Below are 25,922 nucleotides of genomic sequence, written 5' to 3'. Positions count from 1 at the left end.
TAATTATGAAGAGCACAATGATGCAATCGCCACCTTAAAGCCTGTCACGTTCCCCCTGTTATTCATAACACTGTGAAAGCTGACACTATAGCGGAAGGCGGGCGCGGCACTCCGCACAGTATGATGATGATGGTTTATGATGACGATGATGATGATGATGATAATTCCAGGCATTGGCACATACTCACAACTGCAGATTGTCCAAGAAGCGGGCGGCAGAACGATAAGAAGCGACTATGCCATGTGGTCGAAAAATATTTACTCCACCTCCTCTTCCGGTCCATCACCATAAGCCTGAACACCGCGCAATGCGCCGCCGTTGCTCGGTTTGTTTCCTCTGCGCCTGCTCAGCCTGTTTTATATTCTTTCGCACCAGCTCCACGTAGTGAAGAGAAATCTACCGGTCGATTAAAACAGCCACAGAAGGAGAACCAGGAAACGTTTGTCCGTTCTTCACTGCTAATCCTCTTTTGCATGGAACTTGATTAATGAAAAAGGATGGGAGATCCGACTGACTTGTTGGATTTCAAACCACAGAGACCCTCACCACTCAACCTTGCATTACGCAGTTTTTATTGCAATGGCCCATCTTTTATTACACCATCTCCGTGACTGGCTCAGTTTACTCCGCGATAAACCGATTGGAAAAGTCGCAGTTTCGCCCGAGAAGTGACGCAGTGATGGCGATAGCAAAGTATAAGACAGTTGCACGAATAAGGTTCCTGGTGCTAGCAGCCATATAAAATGCAGTAAACATTATGGCAGAAACCATCCTCGATGATTATCTAAGTCAATGCGAAGCATTTCTCCCCTGCACGTGGCACAAAGCCCGTACGAACTCACGTGCTCCCGGGGAAACGCTCACTCGAGGACCGCCATATATATGCGTGGGCCGCGACACACTGACGACGTAGGATCGGAACCAGAGGCGGTAGCAGAGGCTACACGCCGTACCAAATTTGTTTTCTATACAAAGTGCTTTCGAAAGCACGGGTCTGCGTCCCACAAGTGGCGGTCCTCCAATCGGCGCTCCTTGGTCTCGATGGCCTGCTCAGCGGCCGTTCGCTTGGCGTGCCGCTGTTCTTCGGCCATTCGTCGCTTCTCTTGTTGCTCGTGCCCCACGGCCGCGCGTCTCTCCTCGGCCCATCGCTTTGCCTCCTGGCTCGCCACTTCTGTAAACATCGCATACCTCTGTAGTCGCTGCAGAGATTCTGCAGTCTTACTCTGTTCTCCCGCTTGATACTTTTGAGGGCTCATTCTTGTACCTGCAAGTACAGGCCTACGCGCTACATAGCGCAGCTAGCGCAACCAAGCCACGTTTATTTCTGGCGTGCACACCCATACCAGTGAGTGGAGCAAGGAGAGGAGGCGCTAAGCCAGTAGCGGTGTGTGAGCGGGTGCGTGGGAGAGTGCGCGCATACGCGTGAAGCAAGGAAGGGCCGAGCCAATAGCGGCCAGCAAGCGGGGACATCGGCGACAAATTCTGTGACCTTTGATGGCCTCACGTTGGCCTTGCCTTCGACTAGGCAAAGAAACGCTTCGAATTTAAATTCGCTTAGTAAATAAACACTCGAGGAACTCCTGCTATAGCCCTATATTGGGTTGCAGTATATGTAAATAAATAAATAAATAAATAAATAAATAAATAAATAAATAAATAAATAAATAAATAAAAACAAGCCAGGTGTCACACTCGCACAAACAAACATGAACAGATCTCAGTCGATGACCGCGAGCGCAAGCAGTGAGGACCGCTCGTGCCTGTCCCAAAGCGAACGCTTCATGTTGCCACTCCCTTCACCGTGTCTCCGAAGTTTTCATTAGGCGAGCTGCAACACCAGGAGAGTGGGAAGACAGCGTACATGAAGGCGGCAGCCATCTCGGCTCGCCCTTGAACCGGTCACCCGCCGAACATGATTTCCAACATATAGCGCGCGGGCCGCATATGCACTCAGCCACGCGGACAGCCATGAGTAGCCACGGCCGAGCTAGAAGAGACGCGCGCTCTCCTTACATAGCGTGCGCACGATCCCGTGACCTCCAAGATTCGGCGCGCGGGAAGACGACCGTTCATCTAGGCTCATCCTCGCAAGCTTGCCCTCGTGCCCGTTGCATACGGCGCACGGGCCGTTAATTGTAATCGCACACGGACTTTATGGGAAACATCACGGCGATAGAGGCAGCGAAAATTCTGTTGGAGTGTTCAAGTAATTGCTGTCGCAGTAAAAAGGTTCGCTTTAAAAACACAACCGATGGCTCAGCAGTGGACGATGTACAAGCGTTCTTTCTCTGAGATCCGCGGCAACTTTCAGTGAGAAACACGAAATTAATAGCGAAGCACAGCAGACGAGGCGTTTCAAAGGTGAGATGGGGCTTTTATTGACGTTGCTAGCAAATGACGATGCTTCAGTGAATGCGTAAGTGAACAACGTGCACAAATGATTACATAGCCGCTCTTATTTCCGGGTACGAAATGAAGCCGTCGTGATTTGCGTCCGACTTCAAAGCGGCGTCCACGTAACCTGGAAAGCAAAAGCGAATTAACATTAAGTGTACGTGGCGAAGTCGATCGTCGTCATCAACGAATCCTAACTGGAGGCTCTACGACAGTGGTATATCGGAAGTGAGAGAAGCATGTGCAGCTTAATTGGGCGCGAATTCAAAGATGGGTATTATTCAGAAAAAATGCAAGGTAATACATAAAACATGTTTTACGGAAATAAAGCATACTAATGAAAGAGCGGAACGTGACCATGAAGCGTGTTGATTTATTCGTGTTTGCCCAGACATGTACCATGCTGAACAACTTTAAAATAGTTATATGATGGTAATATCCTTACTTATATAGGGGCAAATACGTAATTTCCATCGCCTAAATAAAAGACTACTTCAAGCATGCGTACTGCTGAATCAAGATGAACCTTCGTAAACCACAACGTGCGTTGTCATTTCTTACGTTCTATACAAATATTTCTATTTGTAATGTCCTGGAAGACCATTGAATGGTAGCAAGTAGAGGCTAAATGAGACTAATTATGACGACGCTACAAATTTGTTATGAAGAATGAGCTTCAAGATTGCTAATATTAATATGCACTCGGTCGGCTGAAGCCACAAGGCGAAAGTTAAGGCAAATCTGTGAATAAACTGCTTTCGATTTCCTTTAATTAGTATTGCCCATGCATCTGGTCTCACTTCTCAATTACGCACTACTCATTTATCCACAGGGTCACCTTTTCAATGTCATTTTTCTGGAGTTGTCTGCGCGTGCAACCCCCCCCCCCTCCCCTCCGATTATTGGCCCGTCCCCCATTGTTTGTGTGTGCTGGGGGCCGGGGGGTGGGGGGGTTCGTGCCCTGTTCTGAAGGCTAATCATGATCTATGAGCTGCCCCTCATTCCCATACTGGCGGCGTGCAACTACACTAGCGCCAAGTTGCCCTCTGGTGTTTTTCATACGACACTGCATGTTTATCATGGCCTCCGAGACCGGGCAGCGCACACGACCGATCTCGAATGCCATCTGCTTACTCACTTGCGATCGATTCTTCGGGCACTGACTGCTCCTCAGTGCCAGGCCGGTGGGCGAGGGTGTGCAACATGGCGGCTTTCAGCTCGTGGCCGTCCAGCAAATTGTTGTCGTCGAAATCGTGCATCCTACAGCAACATCAGTAGCAATAGCAGCAGCGATAGGGAACGACATTAGAGAACTTTACAAAGTGGGGCTATCAGGTGAACCAGAGCCAAAAGAAAGCTCGGAGTGTTCCCAAAACAATCGACAAGGAAAAGGCGACGCCGAAACTGGCCAAAACAATCCGAATATTTCGGTTACAGAATCTACTCAGTAATTTGGTACGTCTAATATGAAATCAAAATTAAACTTTCATTCACACTTAGAATATGGGCTGAATCTGAAAAAAAATAAAGCATCATTAAAACCGAGCCGCTTACGGTCGTTATCAGTTGCTACAGCGCCATCATATGCGTGTGATACCTTTCGAGTTTAACTCGAGCGCAACAGAGCCGCTCAAGATGAGGACAACAGCACGAATTGACAAGGCGCACGCATATATGGCGTACGATAATTGGCGTATGTCCCATTCAGAAGCCCAATAACTTTTTTTCATATGTACCCAACGGTTACTGAAATGTTGCAAAAGTTACAGAAGCCTGCTAACAATGTTTAGATTCTGGAAAATAAATTAGGGAGGTCAGTTCCTCTCAGTTTAAGTGGATTTACACTTACCGTTCTTTTCCCTGAGTCGCTTACACGATTCTCCAGTCAGTTCTCGTGGTTGTTGCTGTTCTTTCTTTCTTTTTTCTTTTTTTTAACGTTAATGTGTTCGTGCCTCCGACTTTACGATTATATGCCAATATGCTGACCATTTCTATCATTACTTTTTACGCCCGCTGGGGCACATCTTTGTCACAAAACTATAATCATCTCTCTTGCTTAAGCTTCCTTTCTTGAAAACTCTGAGCTCGTTACTTGCCAGTTGTGGGATCTCAAATGTGCTCTTAGGACTACAGAACGACAACACAGTAGTGCGAACCAATCACAAGGACGTTTATTGCACCTTTCCTACACCAATATAGCTAGCTGAATTATTACCAATAGAACATGCCGATGGGCGCACGACAATTCGAGGAAGTCCGTCTCACCACGACCGAATAGCGAGCGAATATGTTCGCCCCCGTATTGGACACCAACGTCTAATCGTTCACGTGTACGGTCACGCCGACGGTGGCGCGTTCGAACGATCGTGTTCGTCCATTCCGGTGCTCCGAAGCCTCTCGCAGGACGGTCCCGCGAACGGCCGACGAGCGCGCGAAACGTCCACGCCCCCGCTAGCCAACCCCAAGCCAAACACACAGAATATTTCAATCAAGATTTGGTAATCAAGATTTGGTGAGCGGTAAAACGAGCAATCGCAGGGAATTGTGGGGCGCGCCGTCTGCTGGCAGCTTCCGGTTCGACGGACGACGCGGCGGCATCGGTGGCATGCCTGGCGCACGTGTTTTTCTGCGCGGTTTCAACTGAGTCGTGCAAAGCTTTCCATCCACTTTGTCGACCAGCAATGTCGTACCATTCACGCAGCTGATTTCAGTTGACTCTGGGCGCGACGATGACAAACCAAGAACGGTAGGGATATGCTTTTATTCATAAGTGAACTTTGGTTTACGTTTCGGCAGCCTTTTTAGATGCGAAGCAGCTTATGGTCGGGGCTATGTCACACCCTCCCTCCATCCACCCATCCGCCGTGCAGCGTCCACACCCGCACTGCGCATGCGCATCCTCCTCCCCCTCCTCTCCATGTCTCATTTCCTCTCCGCATTCCTCCTCTCCTCTCCGACGCTCCTCTCCTCTCCGGATTGCGCAACGAATGGCAACACATGCGGCTCCGCGCGCGATAATGCGAAGCAGCTTAGGTTAGAGGCGCGACGGTAGGCGCTGCATACTCCGCTGGGGGGCGCCACTGTAGCTCGCGGTGTAATGACGCGCGCTCCGCTCCTCTCATTCGCCTCCCACAACGCCACGATGAGTGCCACGGACTGCGCCAGCGTCAACGCCAGTGTCAGCGCCGTGGACAGCGCCGCGGAGAAGAGGGCTCGAGCCGCTGCCACGAAACGGCAGCGGCGACAGGCCGATCCCGAACTTCGGGCTCGCGAAGACGGTAGCTACGTACCTCAACCTAACGGAAACGACGAACTGAAAACTAATGGGAACCTGAGTCGACCCCATGGCTGCTTCGCATACTACTCAGGGTTCCCCTACGGGAAGATGGTGTAATTTTTTTTCTTTCTGACAAGTTTAGCTTTACACTTGCCGCTGCTTGGACGCCCCGTCACTGACTGCTCTGCCTGCGGGTTAGTCAGGAAAAAGTTATCTTAATCGCATAATTTATCAAGCGTATAGAAGCATTACTTAGAAAATTGGGTGCTGAGGCGATGGTTACAGCGGCCTGGTAAATGGTGCTCTGTGATCGGCACTGCAACCGATATCGTCCGTAACGGCGCAGCTAGCGTAATTAGAAGATGAAGTGCTGAAAATGTTTGAAAACTTGCGCACTGTCAACGGCATTTCTCGGTTGAAACTCGAGGTTCATTTGAAGTGGTACGTAGTTAGAAGTTCTCGCTTTTTTGTCAACAATGGCCGTATCGCCGACATATTACGGCTGCGCATTACCTCTATCTGCGTTCAGGGAACTAGCTGGTTGGTTTCGAGTATTATGTAAGTATCTCGCTGTGTCCCGTTTAAATTGGCGCCTTAAAATCATGTTCCATAATACCTCTATATGTGCATGCGAGTACTGAAATAGTTCTGGTTGCTTGAATCATAATGTTAGAGAAATAAACATCTTGGGGAACCATTCTGTGTCGGCCCTCACACAGCTCATCGCCGCCTGATAAGTGGCACTGTGCGTTCATTTTGTTTTTGTTCACTGATGGTTTCTATCACAGTTTTGAAAGTGACAGCCATGCCTCTGATGCTTGTGCAGAGCTGACTCAGCAAGGGATGCTGCGAGGCAGTAGTTACATGCGTTTACCTTTAACGCTTGAATTTGGGCAGCCGACCATGATTTTGCTAGGCTCCTGCAACCGGGTAATCTTCCGCGTGTGACAAAGCCGGACTGCAAGCGCATCAACAGGCTTCAACGGCGAAGCGGTGGCTGCGCTACCGCGAACCGGAAATAGCCAGCAGACGGCGCGTCCCCGAATCCCTCGCTCTTTTACGGGTCACCTTGGGCCCTAGTAACTCCGCCGTTGGGTGGCGTTAGCAGCGCAGCAGTCGCCATCATCTCTCGTACTAATCTTCAATCACACCGACCACCGCCGGCGCTTGCTACGCGGAGAAGGCGAACTACAGGAGACGCGATAGCCATGCGGGGAAAACAACATCGGGGGACGCGTGAGAGACGAGCTTCCCCACACAGTCAAGAATGCTGTGTCACGCTGATAACGCGCACGTCGTTCTACCTGGAGATACCGGGCACGCAGCGTTAAAGAAAGGAAAGACCCGCAGGTAGATGACGGTGAATCTTGTGGGACAAGATATACGCTCCAAAGCGTCTAAACTACTTTCAGAGTTAAGGTGTGAAAGGGCCGTGGGGGCATGGTAGAAGTGCTTTTCGAACTTGTAGTGGAACACAGCGCTATTTTGCCACTTTGAGACGAAATACTCGAAGAGTAGGATATTACATTTGTGTCAATTGGCAACGTGCAATTGGGTTTTTAACAAAATTTTCCAAATTCGCATTCATGTCATTTAATTTGGTAAACATGCGACAAACTGCGAATTCATGCCACCGAATACTATAGCCATCGTACTTTCACATTACATTCTGAAACTAACACTACAATCGCTATATATCCATCGCCGAGAATATGTCACAAAAGATACATTAATTTCCCCGCTGTTCGGACTGTGATGCGTGTACGAGGAAGTCATTTTGGGGAAATAATGACAAAGTAGACTACTATATTCACTCAGCAAGTTTGTCAGGCGGCCTTGAATTTCACGCTTAAATGGGCCTCCGTGTTCTTTTGGCACTTTCCATTTTTTTTTAAATCTTGGACCCACCACGACGTTTATTTGCTGTTTTAAGGCAACGCCCACAGTAATATTTGCTCTTTTCACTGAGGACACATATGAAAGCGCTACAATCCTTGCAGGCGAACATATAGTGAGGCTCGTCGATCTGGAAAATACGTGTGATATAAACTGAATCGAATATTTATGGACACGCTCCCCATTTCCTGACATAGCTGTTGCACCTTTAAATGTCAGCCAAGTAGGCTAGCGACAAAGTTATACCGGGTTAGCAAAGGCGACTGTCGAGAATTAATCCGCTGGTTTCACCCGCTTACATCGTAAAATTTTTATAATGAAAAGCTTCGTTGAAATTACGTAATGCGCCCATTGCGCGGATGATGATCGCGGGTAAGCAACTTGAATAAACTTGATGAAGGCTAAAGCTAAAAACATTCGCAACGTTTAAGACACCTATATTGCTTATTCATTCATTCATTCATTCATTCATTCATTCATTCATTCATTCATTCATTCATTCATTTCTTTCGGTTAATCCGTTAAGGGAGGGTGCACTGAACGGTTTTTATATAAATACACATACATTTCACGATGGTCAACAAACAATCTAAATCACATTAGTCGAAATACTTTTCTAGCAGAGTTCAAAATCGTAGTAGTATGGCTAAATGCTATGTAAATCCTGCCAATACCCCGATCCACCGAGCCTTACCTAAAATAATAAAAGTACATTTCTTCTGTGGACAGCTCTCCCGTACTCTGAAGTTGGATTATTTTCGCCACGTCCTCTTTAATGTGCCTAGACCAAAGAAGGAAAATGCGCGGTTATAACAGGTGGCACAGCGGCAATCCACAAATCGCTTGCGAACAGATAGTACGGATGTCGTTTCTTTTTTACTCGTTAGTTATACGCGGTACTCCTAGGACACAGTTTCACACTGGGACTGCAATAAAAGGAAGTCTGCCTCTACAGAGCCAAATTGCCGTCTAGTAGCACGGCAGTTAAGCCAGCCAGGAAATTATGAGCTTGTATTTGCCTGAAGTCTCCTCTTATCAATTCAGAGGTTCTTGTTGCTTCGTTCTTAACCTCTTTAATTAGAATTTATTTGCCATCACAGACTGATCACACAATTGTTATTACAAACGAACTCCCTCCATCTAGAGTTTCCTCTATGAATTTTTAGAAGAAATTAATCCCAGAATGATACAGATGGAAAGAAAGGCAAGGAGGGAAAACTACGTACACTTTGAAGGTAGAAGAGCGCTGAACTGCGGATGAAAAGAACACAGATACAGGACAGGAAAGACGCTCGTACACTTTGCCAGTTTCGCTGCAAAGTGTTTCGATAAGTGGGGATGGGAGAGTGAAAGAGAGAGAGAGAGAGAGATAGAAGACAGGAGGTCACATTAATCACCCAAATCGACATTCAACTCACTGAAGATCCCGAACCACGTCCGCAGTGGACCATTTGTGGTGCAGCTCAGCCGCCGCTGCGCTGGACGGTTTCGGAGCGGTGTGGAAAGTCGAGTCGACGTGTGCGCTGACGACCCACGTGCAAGCGAGAAACGCAGTACAGCGCAGCTGCCAATTGCAGCGGGTTTCTGCAGGCGCCTCTCTCACGAATCGCCGACGATACATGTGTGAGTCTTCTAACGTAATCACACGGTGGCTCACACGCACAGATACAAAAAAAAAAAAAAATATAGTACAGACGCTACTTCCGTATCAGATCCACTGCCGACTCCCAACACTACTGATTTCAGTGTGAGCGGAAGCAATAGGCATCTGCGACGAGACGTGGAGATGACGTTGTCGTCGTCCTATCACGTTACAGAGCGAATGTAGGTCTTTCCACGTACATGTCCGGAGCGCCTGCTGGCGGTGTTCTCAAAGCTGCCGCGCTCCTTTATTCCTTTATTTGTTTCCGAAAGGGCTTCGCCAACTTTGATGAAAATGGATATCTCAACGACACCACCTGTCAGGCAGCTGTGCTTACGAAATAGCCGCGGACAACAAAGACGGCTCTGAATTGTCTTTCGTTCCAGTCGCTCCCATGCCCAGAGAAAAGTACCGGTCAGTGAAGGTTTCTACGAAACACACGCAGTAGTACATGCGAATCCCGTCTCAAACTACTGCGTGCACATCCACCTGTATTGATCGTTGCAATAAGCTATCTCGATTCTAAACTACTGAACGGAGAGACGAGTATTATTTCGCGCAATTTCTTGCCCCGTCTACTGAAAATTCCTGTCGACCAGTTACGTTTAAAAAAAAATATCGCACATCCTACAGGGTAACCGCATTCGTCGGGGGACCCTTCATTGGAGCATCCAAGCGCTGAGGACAGCCTAAATTTAGAATGAACGTTCACAAATTATTCATTGATAAACATGCACGTTAGCCGACATATCTCGGGCAATTTTTTTCACAATGTGGATGCAATGTTGATGTCGTGTCGGGTTTACTTATAACGGGGCGTCCCCCTAAAAGCGAGTGACCATTTATGTCAAAATGTAGATATTAACTACAGCATAGTACCCAACTTGAAGCTTATTGAACTGCATGTAACTTCCCCTCCGCTCATCTGTGACAGACCATAACATAATGTGTGTCGGTACATGTCGATGGCAACTTCATTTTAAGAAGCAGGAGCAATTAGAATAATTGAAAAGAACATAACAAGAAAGAGATACAGAGGCACGGCAAAATACTTTATTGTGAGTAAAAGGACTCAGTAAAGCAGTTGTATAAAGGCACTGAAAAGGCACTGTGTACCGAAAAAAAAAATTCTAAATAAGACGACGTATGTGAAAATGCAGTGGGCGCATAGTGGTATCACCTTTGTACAAAGATTTAAGTATGCTGCTTTGCAAGGTCGCTTGCCCTTAGTTCCGGATACGAAATGTAGCCGTCGTGGTTTTTGTCAGCTAAAAGGGCAGAGTCCACGTAGCCTGAAAAAAAAAAAGTTGAAAGGACCAGAACATTCATTGGAGTTTCACGTGTACGTTGAGCAAAAATACAAAACTCGTTTAACATTAGAGACGAAGACGGGCACAACATACTACCCAAGCCATTATTACTGTGGGACATTTTCGTTAAGTTAAACAATATCGCACAGAGATTGCGCTCATTGGAAAACAAACTTGGATTCAGTCACTTCGCATACTTGAGCTTTGATCATTTTGTGTGATTAAACCTCGTCATCGCTTCGCTAATACGTTTCTAGTGCACCTCTAATTCGCTTTCCCAGGAATAGTAGGGGCATAAGTTGCTGAAAACAAAACTCATATTACGCGAACATTCTGAATATACCCATAGCGTCGTGGGGACCGAGCTTCGACGACCTTAAAACCGAAAAAAAAAAAAAAAAACGACGGTAAAGTAGCTGGGCACAAAAAGAAACGTCAGTTGCCTCTTTTTGTTGAATATGATACCAGTCATTGGAGAAAAGGCTTTCACGAGAAAGTGTGCTTCCTGTTTAACGGTAAATAAAACACAATCAGACAGGACCTGCGCTTCATCATCTCTCTTGATTGAACTTCACGTATTCGCAAAGTAACATTACGGTTAAATATAAGCATAAGTCAACGAGTGACACTGCGCGTAGCTCGAATAAACTATTCACGAAGGGCAAGGAAATTGAACAATGTCGGTTGCAGTTTTCAATGCTAACCATGATACGGAAGTCACTCAGAGGGTCCTCACTTGGACAGGCAACGATATACATGTATACATGTCTGCCAACCTGTGAATACTAAAATTCGCAAAATCATGCAGACATGACACTAAAGTGGGAAATGAGCGGAATGATAGCAGGCATATTTTAAAAGCATCCCTGAGCACACACCTTTTCAGGGATACATATACGCACATTATAACACAATCTGCCATTAGACGCAGCTCACAAGCAGAAAAAAACTTGGTGCAGCAAATACTAGCAAGAAATACAGTATTTCTCGATCACAGTGACTCCTTTCAGCAAATGCTGACGCCCAATTCTCCTGCTTCAGGAATTTGTCCGTATAGCCTTACTCGGAGCAAGTGCTGCTCTTGAATCTTTTCGCCATCAGAAGGATTTCAACGGAAGCTTCAGAGACCAACGAGCGAAGCTTCTTCGCGAACAGAATTTATTTTTGCTAAACCTTGACGCAACATTCGTAAAACCGCAAAACGAGCCGAAATTTCTCAATCTTACGGGAAACTGGTGAAAGTTGGCAGCTATGTATATAGTAGTATGGAGTATCACTTATGTGCGGTTCAGCGCAGTACACAACAGTTTAGACCATGCACCTAAGCATTTTAATCATGCGCGTATGATTTTTTTTATGTTTACGATCGTTAACAGGGCTCAGATTAGTTCTCCCTCTCTCTCTCTCGCTCTCTGAGAGGTTTGGTGTGGTGGTGATTATCATGGTGACGATGGGAAAGGAGCTTCAAGACTCTAGGGGCCAGCTGAACTGAAAACAAGAGATAGCAGCGATGTCATTTCTGAGGCGAATTCACGCGCCGGTGCCATTCGAGATCATATGAAGGTCACGTACTCGCCTGTCACGGTAGCATTCATGTAAAAGCGGGCATTTTCGTTGTCTTCGGGAGTAATAGGAGCTACAAGACAGGTAATTTAAGGTTCCAGGTCATTCTGATTGCATCTAGGCGTTATATCGGCCGAAGAACTGTTGCGCGGACGAAAGTGTGATCTGAAATAAATGTTACAGTAAGATGAACTAATTAGAATGAAATTCTTGGTTGCAACGTTCCACAATCCCGATATGATTATGAGGCATGCCGTAGTCGAAGACTCCAGAATAATTTTGACCACCTGTTTTTTTTGTTTTTTTGTTTTTTTTTTGTTTTTTTTTTACGTGCACCCAATGCACTGCACACGGGCGTTTTTGTATTTCGCCCCAATCGAAATGCGTCCGCCGCGGCCGGGAAGCGCAACGCCATAGTCAGTACGAGTAAGATTAATGTAGGGCGGTGCCGAAGGTAAACTCACTGGCGATGTCCACCTCCGGTATGATCTCTATCCTTTCATCTGCGTGGTCGCCATCATCGTGGTGGCTGGTGTGGAACATGGCCGCCATCATCTCCTGGCCGTCCAGCAGGTTGTTGTTGTCGAAGTCGTGCATCCTGTGCCATACAATCCACGAATCGTGCTTAGATGCGAGCAACTATAAAACTTTGTAACAGCGCAAGAATTCTGACGTTCCCAACCCCCTCCAAACACGCACACAAACACACACACGCACACTGCACCTGCGCTTCTAACCTCCGCGCTCCAAAAAATAGTTCCATATGAGCGCCGGTATTGAACCAAGTTCGTACGCCTTTGCCGGGACGTCATAGATATGTGCGAACGTAACCGGATGGCGCATCTATACAAATTGTTAGACTGCGGTGTATTTGGTACTTCAATCTTAGGTTTTCACTAGAGCGTACTAGATTAGTACACTAGTTCTCACCGAGTGTACGATCATCGACAGTCTGTTTGTCGGTGAAGATTCAGTGAAGAGAAGCGATAAATAAATTAAGACAATAGAGCCGTAATTTTTGTATCAAATGCTATGAACACTCATCTCTGCTGTCAACAGAACATAACAGTTCGTTAAAGTAAAAAATACAGACTATGCATAGTTTATTTCCATCGAATAAAGCTTTCACTGCCTAGAATTGTCTCGATAAACGCAATCACAACTGAAGCACATCTTTCGAGCTTGTCAGCGCGAAGTCTGAATTTCGTAACTCAAGGCAGGTGCGGAGCTAGGCTATAAAATGCCAATCTGAGGTCTCGGTCATGCCTGTCTAGACGTTTTTCTTCTTTTATGTATGATGCGCGCAGCGCAGCCACAACGCAGTGCCATATCTACACTTTTCTTGATATCCTATTCGATCTACGCTGATATCAAGATGCTCGCGTGACGGAAACGTCATAAAAATCCGATGTAAGAAGCGTTTGAAACGCGAAATTGGAGAAAGCGTGTCAGATATCTATGCACACGATTGCGATAATAAGCGTTTATTTGCTCCTAAGCAAGGCACAATCCAAGATTTCAAGCAGCCCAACATTAGCTGATCAAGTGCACTAAAAAAATTACACCATCTTCCGTAGGGGAACCCTGAGTAGTATGCGAAGCAGCCATGGGGTCGACTCAAGGTAGTTTTATCAGCTCTATAAACTTGGACATGCAGCAGCACCAGCAACGCGCAGAACTGTTGTCGACGCCGTCGGCGTTTTGCCCGCGTTCGCACCGAACGCGCGGCGTTGGTGACTGTTGCCGGTGCCTCTGGGGCGCCTACCGTCGCGCCTCTAACCTAAGCTGCTTCGCATTATCGCGCGCGGAGCCGCAGGTGTTGCCATTCGCTGCGCAATCCGGAGAGGAGAGGAGCGTCGGAGAGGAGAGGAGGAATGCCGAGAGGAGAGATGAGACAAGGAGAGTAGAGGAGGGGGAGGAGGATGCGCATGCACAGTAGGAGTGTGGACGCAGTACAGTAGGAGCACAGTAGGAGCACAGTAGGATGCACAGTAGGAGTGTTAACTTTTTGAGGAAAACGCTGTTTTATGCATTGAAGCACAAAGTTAACTGGAACGCCCATGCATTTCGTCGGACACGTTAAAAATTAATATCTCGAAACTGGTTAGGTCCTGAGAATTCGTTCCAAGTGGATACCGCCTTGCGAACTCAGCGGCTACAATTCGTGGATTGAAAGATGTGCCGTGAAATCATTAATTAAAAAGTTAACTAGCGTAATTATGCTAATTACTCAATTAGGCGTTTTGATTTCTCGTGGAAGTAATGGCCGCCTCATCGCGTAGTTTAGATCAAGGATTATAATTGTGCTATCTGCCACAGGCTATTTTTAAAGATTTGGTGCAGCTAAAATGAAGCACCCTGTATATATATATATATATATATATATATATATATATATATATATATATAACATTGTATATACAGTGTCCATAGCGTGTTTGTGTGTGCGCGTGTGTACTTGCTCATTTTGATCGCCATGCGATTATTGCATGCTTCTGCTCATCGATCTGCGTGTCGCACTGCATTAGGAGCAGAAGCCTTTGTCAGACTGTACAGCCTTTAGCTTCTGCTCCCGCTCCTGTAAATAAGCAGGACAAGTAAACTGAAACTGAAATGCTGGTGTGCCACATCACAAAACAGCCTACGATACAAATGTTTCGTCCGGGGGGCTTCCTACTGTGAGTAGAGGTGTAACTAACCTTCTATATCATCGCGCACGAAGAAACCACAGATTCTGTGAATGCCTCCCGCTCGCTATCTTGTAACGAATGCCACAAAATGTTAAAATACCTTCGCTTTCACTGAAGGGTCAAAGCGGTCGCATTTTTTTTAAGTCGCAGTTTCGCCCGAAAGGCGAAGCATCGAATGCGATAGCAAATTAGCAGAGAGCCACACGAATTAAGGATAGTACTTTTGTGACTTGTAAACCTTCGCTTGCTAACTAAATTAACAAACATGGTGTCAGCGCACACGGCAAACATGAACACATCCCACTCCATGACCGCGGACACTCGCTGTCAAAATGCTGGCGTGAGGAAACGTGAGAACAGCAGCGTGCGAAGTGACCTTCCTGCAGTCTATCGCTTCAACGGAAACCGAGAACACGGCACGCACAAAGCTATGAGCCGCCGACGCACATAGACTGTGCCGCCAACGCAGATCGCACTCAAGATAAGCCGCGCGACAGCGCGCAGCCGCCGCATGCGCAGTTGCAGCCGTTACAGCCGGAGTAAAACGACACCCCCCTCCTTCCCCTACCCCTGGCGCCTCGCTAACATTGGGTGCCTCGCGCGCGACAGACAACGGCGCACTTCTTGCCCGCTTTCCTCCCTTTCGAGCGGGCGAGATTGACCCCCGTATTCCGAAATGCAACTTCGCTTGAAGTCCGTGCTTGACTTGAATTAAGTGACGCCTATTGTGAACACGCCGAAGCAAACGCAAAGAACGTCCAGGGCATGTTCACAATAGGCGTCACTTAATTCAAGTCAAGTACGGACTTGAAGCGAAGTTGCATTTCTGAATACGGGGGTGAGACGCGGTACGCTTTCACTCGCACATACAGCATACGGCGCGCGGCGACGTTTTTATCGCCCTTGGACTTTATACGGAACCTCACGGCGACGCCAACGGCATAAATGCGCCTGGAGTGTCCATATAATTGTTATCGCAATAATAGCAATCCTAATGCACAGCTAAAGTACACAGCGCGACGCAACGGTTTTAATGCGCGAACATCTTATTGCGCAGGCTACAGGCACAAGGTGGTACCGTTTGGTTACTTACCTGAAATAGTAGAATGACAATTCATCCTGCGACATTACTCCGGCGTTTCCAAGTTCAACCATCTTTGCGACGTCCTTTCTAATATGACTGGAAACAAAATGCATACAAAAGAAGTAAGTGAAGAGAAAAGTTTGTATTCTAAGGCACAACAGTCCGTAAGCTGCTTTGTGGCGTTGTCACGCCGCGGAGTGGGGGACTCCGGATTAATTTCGACCACCAGATGATCTTATAACATGCCCCCAATGCACGGGACTCCGGCGTTCCTGCGTTTCGCTCCCAACGAAATGAGGCCGCCGCGGCCGCGATTTGATCCCGCGACCTCGTGCTTAGCAGCGCAACACCATAGCCGCTAAGCCATCGTGGCGGGTAAAATTAACAAGAAGATAGTATCTGGCCGCCGCCAATAAAGCTGTTAGTGCTCCGACTAGTGCTAATTATCGCCATGCCTTTTATCACTAGGGGCCTTCAATATTTTTTTAGTTCTGCAATTAGCCTTGACGCCGGATGAAAAGAAAAAAAGAAAGTGCCTAGAACAGACACACAAAACAGCCTTGCTAAATTCAATATGCGCGTAGCTCAGTCGGCAAGGAAAAGGTCGGACACGTCGAAAGCGACGTATACTAAAGTTTCGAATGAAACAGACGCACAAAATCGCGTTTTTTATTTAATTTTTTTTACATTTTCTTTTCTTTTTCTTTTTTTGAAGTACACAGCCCCTAACACATATGTTTAGCACTCACGAGTGGCACGCAGCGTATTGAATAAATCGACGTCTGGCTATTTCTCCTGGGTTTCAGGCAAAGATAGCATTTCTAACTCGTACGACGTGTTGTCACGCCGAAATGAAACTCTCACGTGAAGGAAATAAGGGGGGAAAAAAGCCGTCATGTCTATTTGCTTGAAATTGCGACGTGTGAATCGCAGCATAACCGGCTGCCAAATGCACGACAGCTCTGAAAGCTCAGCGTTTGTTTGAAAAACATGGATGCGCCGCTTAGTTTGTTTTCTAGCGCCACTTGAGTGATAGTACTTTATATATATATATATATATATATATATATATATATATATATATATATATATATATATATATCGTGCAAACAGTAGTACGAAATCTCCTTCATTACGCAGAGGTAAAACCGCGGGTGACTCCAGCCTTGCAACTACTTTGCCTCCGTTTGCCCAAACAGACCAGAGCTCGATATTGCGACTTTGTCGTCACCGCACGCCATCACGGCCGTGCTTAGTAAATTATAGCTCGGGAAACTTGGCAGCAGTACAGGCACAAGAAATGCGAACATAATCATGCGTGGTTGTCACCTCTCTTTCGTTTGTCCTATTCCCACCTTTAACATGCAGATAAAAGTGCAAACAGTTCTTTAGATCCACTGGGAACAGATCTGTTTCTGGTAAACATTTAGAGAAAATTACAAACAAAACAGGCCCTCTGAAGTGAATACCCTGCAGCGTTACGGCGTTAACTTATGACGACGTGAGAGCATGTCGACTTTAGTGCACTCACCCCAAGTCGCGGGCAACTTCCACCGCCGACCACTTCTTGCGTAGCTCAGCTGCCGCGCCGGTCTGGGCATCAGGGGGCAGGTCGGCCGCGACAGCGGCGAACAAAACAGTCGCACAAAAGCCCCAGCTCGCGAGGGTCTGCATGTTTTTTTCTTGCTTTTCACGACGAGGTCACAAAAACAGCTGCCGTCCGCTCAGCACAATGTCCAAACACTGTAGGCAGGAAAATCGCTTCCGAGTGCCTACCGCAAAGACAGACTCGCTCCGCCGCCGCCGCTTCGTCGACGAGTTTGAGCGCCCGAACGTTTACGCGGCAGCCGTGCCTCAAGATTCACGCGCTTCGAACCCTGACAGCAGCTGCCGAAGCCAAGCGACGAACGCCACGCAGGCATGGGAGGCCACGTGGGGGAAACAGCGCGATCGCGCGCGCGCGCGCATGAACGCACAAATATGCACACACACACAAACACACGTGGAGATCGCGCAGTGGTGGCGGCTCGACGCGTGGCCGTTGCGAACGCTAGCGGCAGACAGCTCTGCCCACCATCATCTCTTTGAGGCGTGCCCAGAGAAAGACGAAACTCGCGAAAAGAGGAAGAGGGCGACAGAGCGCACGAGAGGGAGAGAGTAAGGAAAGTAAGCGGCGGTGCTTGTCTCCAGCCTTCGGCGGCGCTTACACCCACCGACAATCCTTCATCAGCTCTCTTCCTCCGATAGGGACTGACGTCATTGCCAGCCGTAGCGACAGTTGCGACAGCAGCCGCAGCAGCGTCGGCCCAGCTGGACAGCGTCAGCTTTGGCTGCAGCCGCGGCTTCGGCTCTGGATACGGGCGCGGCACCAGCTGCGAGAAGCGGGAAGCTTGAACGCGGAGCCACAGCACCGGCTCGATTTCCGCGCTTTGTAGAACATATTTCATGTAGTTAAAGTGTATAGTCGATTTGCGCCATTCATAGATCTCTAATGACGCTGTTGATAAGTTACTAAACTTAAGCGGCGGTCACGCGGGGCGTTCTTGAAACGTGTATTAGCGACGTGTGCGTAGGTCGGCGGGGTTTTTCAGTTCTACGCCAAACAATGACACAATGTCACCATTATTATTTCCCTGTGTGTGCGCGCTGTAGATGCCGATGTAATCCATTCTAATGAGCGGATAATATGACTCCAGTGTTAGGGGAGATCACGATGGGGGGGGGGGGGGGGGGGGGGGCGTGCTAATTTTAATTTTCGGAGTCATTGCGATTTCTTGTCTAGTCACTATAGTAAGGGCCGGCGAATGGGAAGGTAACGAATCATCGCGAATACAAACTTAAAACATGACCGCACAGTGCAGCTGCCGGAAAATAAGCAGTGCCCTGCCTCCCCCCCCCCTCCCTTTCCCAACAGCCAAGTACTTGCTACGTCCCCGAGGATGACAGCCTTTTTGTATTGATTCCGGTCACCACGAGTAATGCAGAGCGAGTACTGCCGGAAACTAATTAAATAAAAAGAATAAGGAACGAATTTAAGAACGTGTGCTGCAGGCCCAGTAAGCTTTCCTTTTTGCTCCACTGCTGGGTTCTTATTTCTTGGTGTTTTAGTTTGTTGTCGTTGTCGGCTATTCTTAAGTTGCTGCATTGTTATCGTGCTTTGGTATCCCGAGACTCGAGATCGTGCAAGTCCGTAATGCGAACTAAATTTAATCGCAGACAGACATTACAGGTTACACTGCGAGTATGTAGTCAACAAAGAAAGCGAGTACACATGGTTAATGAATGTGGTTCAGCCTCGAGGGCAGTCCGTCGCTCCGATCGGGCACTCGGGAGATCGGTCCGTTGTCTCCCAAGTCTCAGACTGCACTGCCCGCTTAACCACGCACTCTCGCAACCCCAGCCCCGGGACCATGTGTCCCTACAACTCACACCGGCTGGAAGTTGGGGGGGGGAGGCTACTCAAACCACCCGAGCCCGAGCCGCCTCGCCCCCAACCCAAACACTCCCCAAAAACTCCCTGCTCCAGATGCCGCGGCACGCTGAGTGATTTATGGTGCTCGCAAGGAGCAGTGCGCAAGAACCCCCCGCCGCTCCCTTCTTCGCCGAACTGCATCCCGCCACCGGCCTCAGGAAGCAGCTCGAGTGCGAGCCAATAGCACAACATTACAAGGCAACACATCCACAAACACGGGAAGAACTCCAGAGAAGGCGAGCGAGCCCGCACTTTAACTAAACAAAAAGAACGCATTCATAAGTGAACCAAGGCGAACATTCACAAGGACCTTACAGACCCATTCAATTTTAGGCCCCAGTTGCACGAAAAAAAAATTAATAACGGGCAGACGAGGAAACAATGAAATGTTTATTTTTGAGCTCCGCTACAAAGTTTATATGGCAGATGCACAAAAAATTTGGCAGAAACTAATGCCAGAAGTAGTGACAGTGGAATCACATTTGTATCGCGATTATACGTAAGCGAGCACCTCAGATAATATTTGTGGCGATCACGTCGTTGGCAAGGCTTTTGATTACTTAAATGATAATTAACACCGCTTCGAAGATTTCGTTTTTAAATGAAAGAAGTGTGATGAGAGCTGATGATCTACAGCTTGAACCTTATCTCAGATACCTTAAAAACTAAAAGGTTTGACAACTCGCTAAAATAAACTTCATTCCGCGTGACTTCAAAACATATAAAACAACCAATACACTGGGGGAATAAAACCGCCAAAGCTGCCAACTTCGCTCCTTGCTTATAATCCACGTAATTTTAAACAACCTGGAGACATCAGAAGCTCGGTTCAATGAGGATGCGTTTCGTTAAGATGACGCTCGCACAAACTGTATGCCGTGACCACACCATCCTTAAATACTGTAAATCACAACATGGAGGAAAAACGATGACACCGTAGGTTTCACGTGACGAGGTCAGCCTTCTATGGTTCGTCAGAGGAAGAGCGAAGTTCAGCGTACTCCAGGAATCCGTCATCGTTCTTGTCAAAGTGCATCAGGGCGTCCACGGCCTCTGAAATGCGTGCAGTCGCCGAAGAGTCAAGATTAGATGCGGCAATGAACCGTCACAGGATCACCGCCGACATTGCAAGCGTGACCCGTCCACTCCAACCACCAAATTAAGAGGTTGTAGGAGCTATACAGGGTGTCCCAGCTATAACGTTAGCCAAGCTCTTCAACAAATAAAAAGAAAATTATAACACGGTGCAAGACAATACTAAACCCTACGGTGTTCGGTCGTCACACCTCTGACAACCAAATACCGTAGATCTTAGAATTGTATCTTGCACCGCTTTTCCTTTTAGTGAACAGCTTGGATAATGTTAACTGCGGTGGGACACACGGTACACATGACGATAACGAAAGACTGTGGTGTACCTATGCCGTCGGATATCGTTTTCGACGCGACGGAGACGCTTCTTACCCCCTTTTGCTGGTCCTTGCAGTAGCGACCACTCCCGCTGATATGCATTCGCATTCATTTAAAGGCATCCTTTACAGATTCCGACTCCAGTGTTTGCGCATGCGTGAATGCAACCTCTGCTCAGTGCTTTAAAGAAAGTGCGTTATCGTACTCCACGGTTATAGGGAAAGAAATGTACTGGCACATGGGGAAAGTGGGGGCGAATGCATCTGAGCAGGTCTGATGGCTGCTGCCAGGAAAAAGAAAAGGATGGAGAGAGCATAGAGTTAATATGCTGAAGAGAGGACCCGTTGTGCGACATACATGCTGAAGTAGCGCGAAACACACGGTCTTTCTTTCGGGAATGTGCTGCTTACATTCGCAGTGTGTATGTAGCTCAAGAATGACCTTGGAGCACATGTGTTCAGAGTTACCTACATTTTTTAAATTTTTGTAGTGATTTGTTTTTCCTATAGAATGTCTTACTCCCATTTAATAAAGAGAAGAAAGAAAAAGGCAACGTTGTTTGTGGAGAAGTAGTTGAGCACTCGCTTAGGAGCCATTGGGTTCTTGTTTCAATGCACGTAAATTGATGAACTTTTCTTCCTACATTCTTTTCTTTTCCGAGTCTTCGAACGTGATGGTAATACAAGGAGCTTTGATGTTACAGGGAGCTGTGACGTTAGAACGAACCGTGACATTACATGGGTATCCCAATATCCCAGCTCGTAACAGTTTTGGTGCAGTAAAAGAAGGGAAGCGCGACAGTGAAGCACATCTTCCAGTTCCAATTTATCTTGGCACTTACCAACTGTCTCATTGATTCCGGTCTCGGCTTCGTCCTTACCATGGCCGTGCGTCCCCATGTGCTTCATCGCGGTCAGCAGCTCCCAGCCGTCAAGCATGTTGTTGTCATCGAAGTCGTGCATGCTGCGAATGGTACGAACAATAATTAAAGTTAACTAAATTACTTTCTGCAGTTTACGTGTAAAAACCGCGATATGGCTGAGGCACGCCGTAGTGGGGGACTCCGGATGAAATTTTAAGCACCTGGGTTTTTTTTTTTTTTTAACGTGCATCCAATTGCACGGTACAGGGGCGTTTTTTTTTTTTTATTTCATGAAGTCCTGTGTTAGAAACGTACAGACCTGCTTTCTTTCCTTCCTAAAAAAAGAAAAGAAAAAATTGGGGCCAAATAGCCTCGTAATGCATCTGTATACCTAAACTTAAAATAGAAACGTAGTCATACGCGAACACACATTTTTGACGAACCCGGTGCCTCACTTTCTAGTTCGACGAAACAGCGCCTGGTAGTTAGAAGACACTTTTTTTTTTGTTTTCATAAGACAATGATCAGTTTCACGAATGGTGAAAATACTTAACAAAATCTTAACACGGTGGTTCCAGATTTACCGGGAGAACTTATAAGGGAAGCCTTTTCATGTTTCAAAAACAATTATCTGTGTATTCTAGCTATCCTCACGTGGTGTGTATAGCATCTTTTCCACAAGTTAAACGGCATGCCTGTCTCACTGAAGACGAAGCAACTTTCGATTGATTTAAATATTGGCCCAGTTTCCAAAGTTCAGCTTGTCTGTTAAGTGTGCAAATCAAGGTAATAATGCACGCACAGGTCAGAACTGGAACAGAACAGAAATTAGGTACCAGTGCCGAAATATTCAAAGTATGGCAAGGAAGCGTAAAAGAAAATAACCTTGTTCTTACAAAGCGTCATTTATCCAATGCTACAGAATGGAACACGATAAACTTACCGAAGAAAGTAAAATATAGTCTCGTCTTCCGTAAGCTTGCCCTCGATTTGCAGATCTGTAATTGTCTTCAGATCTTCTTTGAGGTGCCTGAACCAAAAGGCCATAATAAGTAAAAATACACGCCCGCTTCCATAGAACCTGTGTCTCCAATTTTATTGTCTTTGGTTGCCTAGCTTTTAGTTTGATACTTCTCCCTATGAGTCATTTGAATTCACTGTCTGTTCACTTCACATATGATTGTAAATATTAAAAACCCCATGGCTTCCCTTATTCTTTTCATTATATATATATATATATATATATATAATTAGTGATTATTGTACACAATGGCTGTGACCTTAGGATTGCACCCTGCGAGAGGGCTGGTCCCAACTTGCTCAGTCTCCTTCCATGAGCCAAAAAGGTCAGCGTTATTCCGGAATTATAGATAGTTTTCATGTGACGTCACGGAGGCAGCTCCCACCGTTCTAGTACCTAAAGATGGCGGCTACGATGACGTCAGTGCACCGTCTTATCACGCCCACTCTGTTTTACATTTTGACGGCGACTGTTTTTCACAGGTTTATCGCTGTTATTGCTTTGAGGTTGGACGCAAGACGCGCCTGTCGTGCTGTCATGCTGTCATGTTTCTTGATTACGCCGCTTCTCGACCTGCTGGTACCTAAAGATGGCGTCCGCGATGACGTATGTGCAAACTATGTATATCAGTATGGTAAACCCAATGTTATGGCTCATTACGGTTATCCTGTATTTACCTTGTATGCGTCGTGCCATGGCCTCATTTGTACTGAAGAAAATGCCACAGTAATCACAGTAGTGTTCGTTGTAGTACTTGTATAACACCCGGCGTCAGGCTGAAAACTCAAATTTGCTAATCTTTCTAGATGCCGCGACAACTCTCAAGATAGCGCTTGCCCTATCCGCCGTACAGGGTAAACAATCCGCCTCAGCTTGGCGTTAATTCTTGCCTGGTTATTTGACTGCGCCATGTACGCGTGTATTTGAACGAGCGAACGTCCTGGGCAAAGCACAAATTGATTTTTTTTTTCGCCCGGTGCCAAACTGAGAAAACGATTACAACCTAAGGCAGTGAGTGATAAGTCGTACAGCCTTTCACACTTCTGTCTAGAGCCCCTGAGTGTTTCTTTGCGAACAAAGGTAACTTAGGTAAGCGACATTCTTGCCTCGCTGCTCGCTTTCTGAGATAATGCTTTGTCGAGAAGCGACAGCGTCCACACGAACAAGGGAGCCCCATGGTTGTTATTCAACCCGGTGTCTTGAACCGCGACTCCTGCGATATGTATTTTTTATCTCGGCAGGTGCCGTGTTCAGGAGCTCCCGGGACAGAAGCGCGTGCACCTACGGTCGTCCACACTTCTGTACAGATCGCTCGAGCGCTGGGTTGGAGGGCAAGGAAAGTCGTGCCACAGCAGCTGCTAGGTTCACGGTACCGGGCTGAATAACGTGCTTCCCGGGCATGCTTGTAGCTTTCACTTGTCACATGCATTGTCATTCAAAGCGGCCAGCAACGCGCGGATATCGACTTTCATTGCATCACAGCGCACCGATTCACCGCTATACGGACGGAAGTGAGGACGACTGCAGGTGAGCCTTCATCGTGCACTTACTCGATGTCGTGGATTATGTCCCTCTTTCCGAATTTCCGACGCACTTCGGCCACTTTGTCGCCACCGTCGTCGGCATTCGCAGCCGCCGTTGGGAAAACGCAGCACACAACCGCACACAGCAGGCAGAACGCAGCGAGCACCGGTGTCCGGCCAGCAGCCGCAAAACCGAGCGTCGACCGCATCACGGCACAGCACGAAAAAGAACGCACGAAGAACGCACGGCCAAACTCAGAAACAAAGACTCCGCGGCGGGCTTTTGTTTTCCCCAGGCAAGTTCCGCGTCCTGGCGTAAAACACAGCGCAACAACTGTCTAGGGCACGCGGCTGATGTGACGGGCAGTTTCAGTGGCAGCTGCGGAAGCCGAGGCGCGCTTTCTTCTTGCTGGCGGAGACGCGAAAGAGGGATAGCGGCTACGGGACAGCCACGTTGGACGCTGATAAGACGACGTCAGCGCCCGCGATAAGCTCGTCGACAGAGTGCGCAGATAAGCGGCGCTACGAGTCTCCGCTGCGGCTGCGCGTCGCAAGAAGCTGGTCCCGCGTCCAGCAGCCTCGGCGTGGAAAGTCATTTGCCTTGCCTTCTTACGACTTGTAGCAGATGGCGCTTGTCACTTACGGAAAGCTAGTGCCTCGACATGTGTTCCCGTACCAACGGCAGCAAACCGCCAGCCCCTCAGCCCCCAAGTCCTTCTTATTTTATTTCCCTTTTTTATCTCGTTTTCTTACGCAGGCATAATACACGCGTGCAGTAGGTCTGGCGTTGTGTCTGCGTTAAGGCAAATAGGAATTTCTTTTAGCGCCACGAATGAACAGTAACCCACCTTCGACGTGGGACTAGCCGGGTGCGCGACCAGTTCACGTCCTCGCCGTACCTCTAATAAAAGTTATTTCACTCACTCACTCACTCACTCACTCACTCACTCACTCACTCACTCACTCACTCACTTTCGTGTGACCACCATCTCAACGTTTTATTGCGATAGCAATTATATGGACACTCCAAGGCAGATTTCTGCCGTCGGCGTCGCCGTCGTCGCCGTTGCCGTCGCCGTGAGGTTCCGTATGACGTCAATGGAGATGAAATCGTCGCCGCGCGCCGCCGAACGCTGTATGTGCGAGTGAAAGGGCGCGAGGGACGCGCGCTTTCACGGGGAGTGAACCCACGGCGGAGAACAAACGCGCGTTCTGCGCCGTGCTCCCTTAAGGGCTGCAGAAGTAGGCGTCTCTTTCCTCCTTTACAATCACCATATATGTAGAGCAAACGCGCCTTCTTCCGACGCGCGAAAGGCCGTGGGGGGAGGCGACGTTTAGCTGCGGCACCAAGTGCCTATTTATATCAGAGGCTCCGGCAACAGTCACCAACGCCGCACGCATTTTGTGCGAACGTGGGCAAAACGCCAACGGCGTCGACAAGTTCTGCGTGTTGCCGGTGCTGCTGCATGTCCAAGTTTATACAGCTCATAAAGCTACTATCATTACTCCGTATAGCTCTCTACAAATTTGCTATCGCAATTGATGCTTCGCCTTTCAGGTGAAACTGCGAAAACTGTTTTTTTTTTCATTCTATATTCTCACCTTCTAAGTGATAAGTTCGATCATTCATCACTTATTCACTTTTCCAATGCCTAGACTGTGACAAGGGCTCGTAGAAATTCAGAAACAGTTTAGTCCCTAATGGTCCCTCGAAATAAAAATTAAGAAAAACATGCAGATCCAACGCAGTGTCGAAATCTAAATGAAGCGAAAGCTT

The 25,922-nt window shown here is 47.5% G+C and overlaps 3 protein-coding genes across 3 annotated transcripts; all 3 read right to left on the bottom strand.

Annotated features, from left to right (window-relative positions):
- Window positions 1–2,000: 2,000 nt before the first annotated feature.
- On the bottom strand, window positions 2,001–9,873 carry LOC119460728 (multiple coagulation factor deficiency protein 2 homolog). Its single transcript, XM_049672360.1, has 6 exons — window positions 9,842–9,873; window positions 8,987–9,132; window positions 8,795–8,819; window positions 8,263–8,349; window positions 3,534–3,655; window positions 2,001–2,522 (listed from the first exon to the last, which is right to left on the bottom strand). The coding sequence occupies exons 1-6, from the start codon at window positions 9,871–9,873 to the stop codon at window positions 2,443–2,445; spliced, it is 492 nt and encodes a 163-aa protein (XP_049528317.1). The 3' UTR covers window positions 2,001–2,442.
- A 375-nt stretch (window positions 9,874–10,248) lies between these two features.
- Window positions 10,249–17,970, bottom strand: LOC119460730 (multiple coagulation factor deficiency protein 2 homolog). The gene is made up of 4 exons (XM_037721795.2): window positions 17,389–17,970; window positions 15,867–15,953; window positions 12,548–12,681; window positions 10,249–10,502 (listed from the first exon to the last, which is right to left on the bottom strand). The coding sequence occupies exons 1-4, from the start codon at window positions 17,529–17,531 to the stop codon at window positions 10,405–10,407; spliced, it is 462 nt and encodes a 153-aa protein (XP_037577723.1). The 5' UTR covers window positions 17,532–17,970; the 3' UTR covers window positions 10,249–10,404.
- A 1,730-nt stretch (window positions 17,971–19,700) lies between these two features.
- LOC119460729 (multiple coagulation factor deficiency protein 2 homolog) lies at window positions 19,701–24,616 on the bottom strand. Its single transcript, XM_037721794.2, has 4 exons — window positions 24,173–24,616; window positions 22,545–22,631; window positions 21,581–21,702; window positions 19,701–20,382 (listed from the first exon to the last, which is right to left on the bottom strand). The coding sequence occupies exons 1-4, from the start codon at window positions 24,352–24,354 to the stop codon at window positions 20,294–20,296; spliced, it is 480 nt and encodes a 159-aa protein (XP_037577722.1). The 5' UTR covers window positions 24,355–24,616; the 3' UTR covers window positions 19,701–20,293.
- Between the last annotated feature and the right edge of the window lie 1,306 nt (window positions 24,617–25,922).

Source organism: Dermacentor silvarum, chromosome 8 (genome assembly GCF_013339745.2).
Source record: "Dermacentor silvarum isolate Dsil-2018 chromosome 8, BIME_Dsil_1.4, whole genome shotgun sequence".
Taxonomy (NCBI): domain Eukaryota; kingdom Metazoa; phylum Arthropoda; class Arachnida; order Ixodida; family Ixodidae; genus Dermacentor; species Dermacentor silvarum.
This window is presented reverse-complemented; position numbering and strand designations above follow the sequence as displayed.